Source organism: Nannobrachium achirus (assembly GCF_963921795.1).
Source record: "Nannobrachium achirus genome assembly, chromosome: 4".
Taxonomy (NCBI): domain Eukaryota; kingdom Metazoa; phylum Chordata; class Actinopteri; order Myctophiformes; family Myctophidae; genus Nannobrachium; species Nannobrachium achirus.
This window is the reverse complement of record NC_137813.1, coordinates 43,423,929-43,434,465: the sequence shown is the minus strand read 5'-3', so window position 1 is coordinate 43,434,465 and position 10,537 is coordinate 43,423,929. Positions and strand designations below refer to the sequence as shown.

The window sequence follows — 10,537 nt, the reverse complement described above, 5'->3', positions numbered from 1 at the left end:
ATGCAGCTGCCTGTTGCAGCTCCTGGGTGGATTGACCATTGCTGCCCAACATCCAGGCGGTTCTGAGAAAGCCGCCAAGAAATACATCTGCTTCATACTTCATACAAACCCCACAAAGGCTCTTTTAAGAGCCACCTACCCTCTCAATTTAAAAGGTTGATTCTATTCCCATCTATACAATATACAGTACATACATTTTATACAAGCTGACTTTTCTTAAGCATGTCCCTGCGGCATGTCTATGCAGCCCGTCATGTTCATACCAATTATATACTTCAAAAGATGTAGGCTATTGTTAGATTGCATGGCTTAGTGCTCACAGACCTGCCAACCCATACGCATTTTGCGTAGTAAGCACGCATTTTTAGTCTCTGTACGCAGGTACGCAAACTCCTCTAACGGCTACGCATTATCGGGTGATGGTAAAGTGAGGCAAACATTTTTGCTCCATGCCGTGTAGTTCCTCCCAGGCACCACATGAATGGTGTGTGAATGGGGCGCATGGCGCTGGGGAGCACTAGAACGGAAGCGATGCTCGTTTTATCGACAGAAGAAGAATGATTGTTTTGGTAATAGAGTTATAGAAGAAGGTTTTGGTTTAGTTCAGCATGCACGCATCTCACAGCGACGCAGACGAGTTATCGATCGGATACATAACGGCGATATTAATCAGATTAATGTATAAAGAAGATGATACGGAGAAGGGCCGTGGTGTTGCGCGAGTCGATGCACAGCGACTGTTCGCCCTGTAGTGCTGCCAACGAGTCTAACAGGTAATAAACTTTTAAAACCCTCCTCTGAGGTGAATTCACATGTCATAGCAGCCACGATGGTGAGAATTGGTGAAATCTTGTACTATGCCTAACCTAACCCTATCTGGCGACGCTGGTGAAACGAAACAACGAGCTGCTCCGGTCCGCCTGGAGTTATACTTCGTCATACGACGGTTTTGCAGCGAGCAACCAGTCGGAAAATGTCAAAACGTGTGACCCATCGAGTATGAATGAATGAATGAATGAATGAATTAGGCCTATGTGTATTGTCAAAAACATTAACAGTGAACACATTTATCACCTGTGAATATATGAATGACATTAATGGTCTATCAGTATCAACAATGAGTAGCCTACAGCCTATATGAATGAATATACAGACTAGGCTGTATGTGATCTATACACAATGTAGGCCTATATATCAATTAATGGATGGAATAGAAACCTACATGAGTTGAATACTTTCAACTTAATGCAAATCATGCACAGAAAGGTGGTTTTATTTAGGCTGCTCAATGAACAATGTTTAACAAAGACACAGGTAAATATTTAAAGGTAAATAGCCTACCTGACAATGTAAAGCTATTTTGCTATTTGAATAACATGATTATGTTGATGTATGTTCATTCATTAAGTCACTGGTGAGACTGTTTTGCTAGTCTATTGTTAACTAACTCTGAGCAAGTGCAGTTAGTATATTTTATTAAAGATTTGTCAACAATATTGCCAAAGCAACATTACTGTATTGCCTGGTAATACTAGCCTACTTTTTCTCCTGACCAAATGGCATTTTTATTTAAAAGGTTGTTCTAACATCTTGCCTCCTCCTATTAGTGTAAGTCAAGACATGCAATGTGCTACATTTCTGGTGTGAAATTTTGTTAACATAACTGTAAAGGTCCCACCCAAAAAGGTGCATGGAACCCCCCAAAATATACGCTGTTTTGTGCGGGAAAACAACAAAAATTCGGCTGCGCGGGCGCTGCGGGCGCCACGCGGGCACTTCGTGCCCGCGCATGAGTACTCAAAAAAATTTCCCAGGGTTGGCAGGTCTGTGCTCAGTTTATTGTCCCTATTGATCATTTGACACTGACCACATGTAATGGTTGTGAATTCTATTCAGAGCAGTTTTCTCTGCAATACATGCTATGTTATTAAGTGTACTGTATCCAATACATTATTTGAAAGCATACAGCTTCTTCATTGACTCACTCTGTAACAAGTCAAACCTATTACTAAGAAACTGCATGTATCTTGAAAAGTGTTTTAGTTATGGCTGAATGTTATGAATGCAGGTCTGAGGATAATCACAAATGAAAAGTGGGAAATGTGTTCTATACTTTGTTTTATTGGTCCAGGTCAATTGTCAGCATTGGGCTATCTTAATATATATATTATAGAGTAGTAGGCCTGGAATTGCTCATTTTAGAGGCAAGGTCACTTGGCCTTTGGTGTTTTTTTGTTTGTTTTTTAGGGCACAAAGGCCAATGCCAGGGCAAGAAGGCCAGTTGTTTGAAATAATTTGTTGAATTTAAGGGTTAGGAATGATAACCTACTGTAATCTGCAGTGAAATAGATAAATGGTGGTATTTACAATCTGATCCATGTGTTAAGATTTCAGAATCTCAACAAAAGACTCTACATGTCTACATGACAAGAAGGAGACACTGGTGTCTACTGTACTTGACAAGAAAGAGGAAGTGCTACAGTCAGCTGGGGCATTAAGGCCACTGTGGCCTCAGGTCTTGCCATTGGTTTGAGGGGCACAATGCCCTGTACAGTAGGATGGCGTGTGACCATACCTCTATTACCAAAATAGATTCCACTGTGTTAAGAGTTGAGCATGATAAGCATAATTAGCCACTTCATGGCAAATACACTTTGAACAGAACCAAGTGTGGTATGCGTTGGGTATACTTTTTGTGGTTTTAAGACATTCAATGCCTTGATAACAATTGAACTGCTGACCGTTGCTGGCTTTGGAACAATTTTCAGAATAAGATCACTTTATATGTAGGGTATGCTACATTATAATGCATGATTATCTCAAAATACATGCATATCTATAATTCCTATGACCATCTAGCAGGTATTTCAAAACCTTAAATTAAGTTTTAATGACAGTGGCATGTTTTGAATATTTTAATATTAGGAGGTAGAAGTGACAAATGATCTTCCAGCTAAGGTGACCTCTATGACCATGTTTTTGTGTGTATAATGCTGAGGAAGTATTTCATTGTATTTTGACTTTGTATAAATAAGTCTTAGCCCACAGACCCCCATTTGAAAAAATATGCCAGTGACCCCCGTAAGAGAAGATTTGTCTGATTTCCAACCATTTTAATTTCAATGACCCCCATTTTACATGCATTAGGCTATGGACCCCATTTAATGGCATTCTATCCCCAGAGACCCAGATTTATATTGTAGAAGCAGTACACTCCGAGTTACAGACCCATAAGGATCCATTTGGTTCCTAACTATCATTTAGCTGGGGACCTGCTGGAACTCCCACAAGGACACCTGGGTGTCCCCAGAAGCCACTTTGAGAACTAATGCTTCAGGGGAATCCTTTTGCATGGTGGTGCCAGGGGCCTGCAGAAGCAATAATATCGCTGCTTATATCTAACCTCTATATTTACCTTCAATTATAATACTTCTACAATACATTATATTTGGTACAGTAGGTTGCCTAGTTGTCTCCAATATGCCTCATAGCTATTGTTTTGGAACAGCTTATCTTGTTATATGGTTCAGCCAGTCCATGGAAGCAGCTACAGTAACAGTAGAACTATGATCTCTCCCCTGTTCTCTTGGCAGAACTACCGTACCACTGACATGTGTTATTGTACTTCTCCCCATGATATCATGTACAAAAAGCATAACCATCACCACATAGAATATTGTCTGGTCTCCTACTTGCCTTATCGATTACTGATTGATCCAGAATTCCACAACAGGCCCATTTTCTCAAAATACGCCTATGTATAGAAAACGTTTCTGGGTCCAAGACATTTCCAGTAGTCTATTTTGTAATAGAGGTATTGTCACATCAGTGGCTGCCGTACTAATACAATATAAAGTTAAACATAAATATCAATATAAAAACAGAACCCCAAAGTGACAATTATGAGTAATAGCAAAAATAGTAGATTACAACTGGAGAATAAACATGTGGTGTCTGTCAAGTTGTGTCAACAAGAATATTATTATTCATCAGGGAAAGCTGACAACAAGGACACAGAGGCATTTATTTCTAGGTACAGGATTTATTTCTTGGTGGATTTCTCGTCTTCTTGGAGAGAAGAACAGCCTGGATGTTGGGCAGCACACCACCCTGAGCGATGGTCATTCCACCCAGCTGCTTGAGATCCTTGTCGTTCCAACAGGCAGCTGGAGGTGACAGGGGATGATACAGGTCTTCTTGTTGTCACAGGCAGCGTTTCCAGCCAACTCCAGGATCTCAGCATGTATCTCCATCTCCTGCAGGCACGTCTTCTGCATCTTAGAAAGGATGAGAAGGAAGAGAGTTCAGAATCATCTTCTAAAAGAACAAGTTTCAAACCTTAAAATAAAAACAATTTGGTTAATGCCAATAAATACTACAATGTATCTGCTCGACAAGACCAATTGTACCAATAGTACAAATACAAATTACTGTGCCAGACAACACAGAACGGTTACAGATCACTATCTGGCACACACCGTATAGTTTCACGTGAGCCCTACTGTTCCAAATTTTGCACAGCACGCACACGCGTATGCATACACAGTACAGTAGGCAGCAATAATTTGTCATTAATTTTCTCACGTATATGCCTACCCCTATTAGTGTAGGAGTATACTCCATTGTGGCATGCTTCTTGTATTTTAATAGAGATAGATAGTAGATAGAATCATTTGTTTTTCTTTGTGGGGAATTCTGATGAAAAAAAGGCTGCTTGGGTATTGTGTTGCTGCATTGGGATTAGGATTCATACGTTTCAGGAATCGAAAGATATCTGTTTATCACAGAGTTTCTATTTGCAAAATATGAATATGTAAAGCCACATGCAAAGGAGAACATATATTTATGTGCTGTGGACAACGACTCTGTGTCTGTCTGACAATACGCTTCAGGTTTCGCTTTAATCGCGGTAAATCATGGCTGTGTGAATGTGGCCCTACTGTCTAGTGTTAACTAAATGTATGAACATCAGGACATTGACATCATTGTTTACACATAATATATGTATATACGTGCATTTTAACACACTGTACATTGAAACGTTCTACTAACAGACTGACAACATGGTTGATAAAAATAAAGGAATGTGTTTTTAATGTACCTGTGCAAGGAGCTGTTGCCCACTGGGCCCTGGTACACCTTCAGCAGCACTTGGTCTGGTCCCCGGTTCCCCAACACAAGGTCCTTGAGCAGCAGGTGACTCTACAGGGGTACATGGTCTGGACTCTTGCATGCAAACCACCTCATTTTCATCCTCCTCCTCATCCTGAGTGAACAGTAAATGTTAAGTGTAGATTTGTTAATGTCGGTTAAGAACTGGTTGGTTGATTGAAGAATGTGTTTGCTGGTACACTGGTACAAGTACAAGGTCAACCAAAAGGAGATCCTAGAAAGCTCTACGGCTCATTTCCACAGGAACCACTCTTTAAGTCATGGGTCTACAATGTTTTCAGGCCAAGGACCCCTTGGTTAAGAGATGAAGCAGGGACCCCCACAACCTTTTCATAGATTCCATATAGTTTCATCGTTTGACAGCACAATCAGTGTATTTTGGATTCATGTCAGTTTGTGTTTTCAGATATTTTACCACTTGAGCTGTCATTAGCTAATAAACTTTACCTTTTACTCTACTTAGTTTGCCCTTTTTCCCCTCTACACAAAACCTCTTTGCCGAAAATAGCCGATCTATAAGCTCATAACGCCCCGCAGCGCAAGGCGTTGTGAGCTTGTAGATCTGCTATTTTTGGCTACAGTTAACAGAATATGGCCACTAGGGTTCAAGTTGTTTAATATAAAAAGGATTGCCTGCTTTAAGTATCTCATATTACATTGAAAGACAGACGGATAGAACATAGTACTTTATCTAGGATAACATCAATTCCAAAAGCAGAAAGAGCATAACATCAAATAAAAAGGCAGGAAAAAGGGGTGGGGGGAGCATGGGGGCTTAGTCAATTTACAAGTCACGGGTAGCAGCTGTCTGAAGGTGACTTTTCATACCAATTTTGAAGGAGGCTAGGGATTTGCTTTCCTTTAAGGCTTGTGGAAGGGCGTTCCACATGTTGATGGTATAGCAGGAGAACGAGTTAGAGCCTTGTTTAGTCTTAAATCTACGTTGATGATTAGTGGAGCTGCCTCTGGTGTTGTGATCGTGAACATCCTTGACCTTTAGGAAGTAGTTTGTCAGGGTATCTTGGAGGTGTAGTGCATCTTGTACACCAGGCCCATTGCAAGATGCTGTACTCAGTCAGCTACTTTCAGCCATCCCACGTTTTCGTGGTGATGATCGGTAAGGTGGGCCAGAGGAGGAAGACCAAGCACAACCCTAATTAGTTTGTTCTGAGCTGTTTGGAGCTTTAACTTTAAGGCAGCTGGGGCATCGTGATACCAGACAAGGACTCCGTAATCAATGAGGGCCCCAATAAGAGCACCTCCTAGGGTCTTTCGAGATTTAATATTGATCAGCGGGGCAACCCTTTGCAAAAAAAGGAATTTGTTGGTTGACTTTATTGATTACCTTGGTAGTCAGTTTTTCACTGGATAGGTTAGCCTCCAGGATGCAACCCAGGTAGCAGATGTTTTTTTTTCTTGCCATCACAGTGTCACCTACTTTAATTATGAAGTTCTCAAAGTTTCTGACTAGATCCAAAGAGGATACATTCAGTTTTACCTTGGTGAATTGAGAGTATGTTGTCTAAGGGCCTTTTCAACCTGCAATATATCTCTGCCTGAGACTAGGAGAGCCGAGTCATCCGTGAACAGAAACAGATTGCAGTCAGAAGCAGATGTCAACTTTTTACAGCTTTGTTCTCACAAGCCTGGGGTAAAGTGTGAATTTTTCTTACCGGAGTTTCTGAGTGAGATGACTCTCCTTTGCACTCCTTATCATGCGGTTCCAACTCATGAAGCGGCATGCAAGTGGAGCAATGCTTGCATTTCACCTTTGGCATCATGGCGAATATGGCGAATTCTGGTGCATCAAGTGCCAGCGGCGTAAGGTCCAACTCATCTTGAAGAGGAACTATGTATAAGGACTGTTTTCCTCCTGCCGAGAGAGACACACACACATTCAAAAGATAACAAATATATATGTTGCTATATAATGCACAATTTACAATTTAAGCATTTAGCAAACGCTTTTAATCCAAAGCGACTTACAATAAGCAAGGTAATACGTCTACATACATCAGATGCAAAGAAATCATAGGCTAATCAAGGAAAACAGTTGGACAACAAGCAGGTAATACAACATCATCATATAACAAATGCAGAGAAATATTAGGCAAATCTGATGGCTAAGGTGGAGTGTGAATAGGTGAGTCTTAAGATCATGGCACAATTTAGGGATGAGTCTGGAGTTCTAAGTGCAGCTGGGAGTTTGTTCCACAGCTTGGGGGCCAATAGGGCGAAAAGCCTAGGACGAGTGGATCGTTGTCCTGCGGTTTTTAGTGCTGGTGCTGTCAGTATCCCTGTGTTGGCTGTTCTGAGTGCACTAAGGGGGTTGTAATGTTCAATCAGGCTTTGGAGTTATGGAGGTGTCAGACCTTTCAAGGATTTGAAGGCCAGCATCAGTGTTTTGTATTCTGTGCGGGCAGCAACCGGAAGCCAGTGGAGGGACCGGAGAAGGGGGGAGAAGTGAAAACTTTGGTTGGTTGAAGACCAATCGTGCTGTGGCATTTTGGATCAATTGGAGAGCTTTAGGTGATGTAACCAGGGTTTTGTCTACAGATATGGAACCGACGTCACCAGGGTGTTGTCTACACAGATATGGTGAGATCCCGCATGGGGGAGGACTTAGCTTGGAACAAGAGAGTAGCTCCAGCTCCATAGACAATAGTTAGTTGCGACCGTAGGTCGCATTTACTACCAAAACCTCCACCGGCTGTCCGTCTGTCAGTGAGTCAGTCAGTCAGTCAGTCACACTTTTGCCCTGCTTATATCTCCACAACATCCATGCCAAATTTTGCACACACACTCCTTACCTGCCAAACTACAACCTCCAAGGACCCCCGGAGCTCCAGGGACCCCCAGGACCCTGGGGGACCCCCAGGTGTAAAAAATGACCAAATGTGCAAAAATGACCAAATGACCACCCCAACGGGGCTGCTCACGGGGAATTCCTGGGGACCACCCACTCCTGGTGCTCTAGAACGGATGCAAAAGTGGTGGCGCCCCCAGTGGAGGACCCCCTCCACTGCAGCTCACATAAAATGCCGTAACTCCTACAGATTTTGCCCTAAAATCTCGAAAATCCCTACACAGCATGTCTACACTCATGTCATCAACATGGATCAAGAAGATTTTGGAAAAACAAATGTTTGCCCTATTTGCTCCCGATTAGGGAGTCTTACTGGTTATATAGGGTTTAGTTATAGTTATATAGGGTTTCCGGGTTTAAATTGGTTAATAATGACTAGGCCATTAAATGCATTTATAGCAAATTGTATAAGACTAGAATCAGTTTGATTTCCTTACCTCTGCATCTCAGAATGCTGGGGCTGGTTGGCTCTGATCGTTGACATGAGGCGCCGAATGTCAGCAGGTGACTGCTTGTCAAACTGGAATGACAGTTACGTTGTTAACGGTTAATACAAATGCTGTCAACAAGAGAACACAGAGCATAAAGCCGAGTGACAGCCTCACGCTGATTTAGATTTTGTCTCTGTTGCCACAATATGATCCCTAGGACACCACAGGCCTAAGTCACAGTGTGAATGAACACATTATCCTTACCTGCGGCTGTTGTCGGACACTGGCCGGCGGTACCTGTGGCCATCCAGTCTCGATCTGCGTTCTGCACAGAGACAAAATGAGAAGTTGTTGTAAAGCCCCCCCCCCCCCCCCCCCCCCCCCCACACTAACACTAGTCTAGTGCTGTTAAGAATGCTTAAAGGAGTAGTTCACCCCCGAAATAAAATTTTAGTCATGGCTTGGAGACAATAGCATTTTTTGTATTTGTCACATTCCTAGGACATTCGGGTCCCCATCCGGAATCAAAGGGGGGAAATTCATTCTAACAATTTTATTTTTGTCTTAAGAATGTGACAAATACAAATAATACAATTGAACTCCATGTCTGCAAGGCATAAGTAATCAATAGAAAAAAAGTCATTAAGCCATTAAATGCACTTCTGTATAGCAACATTGTACAAACAGCTTGATCTTTACCTGTGCATCAGTGTGTGGCCAGGCATAGGCCGGTTGGCCCCGCTTAGGCCGTAACTAGTTGATGGCTCATCAAGCTGGAATGACAATTAAGTCGCATAGGTTAATTAAACTAGAACGATGCAACAGCCTCACGCATAACTATAATTTGTCTCTGTTGCCCAACTATGACCTGTCCTTACATAAGCCTGTGGTCTGACTCTGCCCGGCTGTGTCGTTCCTGGCTTCATCTGCGTTCTGGAAGGAGACAAAATGAGAACTTTTCATGGGTCACGTCTGCACAGCACACTAATTAACACTAATGCTATTAAGAAAGCTTAAGCCATTAAATGAAATTCATAGCAAGTACTTTCCGTATAGCAACATTGCGTATCTTTACCTGTGCATCGGAGGAGTGTGACCAGGCACAGGCCGGTTGCCTCCGCTATGGGTTGGCTGCTCGTCAAACTGGAATGACAGTCAAATCACTACGGTTAATTAAAATTGTTACAATGAGAGCACAGAGCATAAAACCCATGCATGATTAGTTACAGTCTCTGTTGCCCCACTAGGAACACATGATGAGCAGATGTATGTGTGAATGAATACATTATCCATACCCAAGCCTGGGGTGGTCTGACACTGCCTCCTGGTCGGTTCTGCATTCTGCCATGGATACAAGGAAAAGTTATTGTCGAAAAGGCAAGACCATAATACATACATGGCATGGCTACGAAAGCGTTTTGGTTAAGACTGTCAGTAGGCACTTTTATAGGGCAGTGGTTCTCAAACCTTTTCATGTCAAGAATAAAGATCCCCCAAACTGACACTTAATAGACTGTGGAACCCCATTTGAAAAGATATGCCAGCGACCCCCATTAGAGAAGGTTTTCACGACTCTAGCAGTGGTTCTCATTTCAAGGGCCCCCAGTTAGACATGCATTAGTCTATGGACCCCTTTTAAGGATATTTCTTCCTCTAGGATCACAATTTATATTGTAAAATCTACGTTATTTTAATTCTGAGTGTACAAATGGGCTAGCCTCCATTTGGTTCCAGTTTGACATGCAATAGGCTAGTATGGACCACCATTAAATGGTACCTCTAGGATTCACACTTATATTGTAAAAACGATTAACAACATCGCTTAATTACATTAACAAAGTCTACAAATGGATTAATAATAATAATCATCAATGACTTTATTTTTATAGCACCTTTCATGACATGAAATGCAGCTCAAAGTGCTTTAAAGGGGGAAAACGAAGCACAGATGCTTAACAGAAAAGCAAAAATGATAGGGTCCACTTGGTTCCAGTTTGAAATGCATTAGGCCCCCATTTAATGGCATTTGGGGGACCCCGGGGGGCATTTGGGAACCAGTGTTTTATGG

At 42.0% G+C, this 10,537-nt stretch overlaps 1 protein-coding gene across 1 annotated transcript; it reads right to left on the bottom strand.

The window, feature by feature from the left end:
* Nucleotides 1-4,190: 4,190 nt before the first annotated feature.
* On the bottom strand, nt 4,191-10,247 carry LOC308283671 (uncharacterized protein). Its single transcript, XM_080724140.1, has 9 exons — nt 9,765-10,247; nt 9,545-9,612; nt 9,348-9,402; nt 9,169-9,242; nt 8,734-8,794; nt 8,476-8,558; nt 6,846-7,045; nt 5,102-5,266; nt 4,191-4,277 (listed from the first exon to the last, which is right to left on the bottom strand). The coding sequence occupies exons 1-7, from the start codon at nt 9,942-9,944 to the stop codon at nt 7,006-7,008; spliced, it is 561 nt and encodes a 186-aa protein (XP_080580266.1). The 5' UTR covers nt 9,945-10,247; the 3' UTR covers nt 4,191-4,277; nt 5,102-5,266; nt 6,846-7,005.
* Nucleotides 10,248-10,537: the final 290 nt, after the last annotated feature.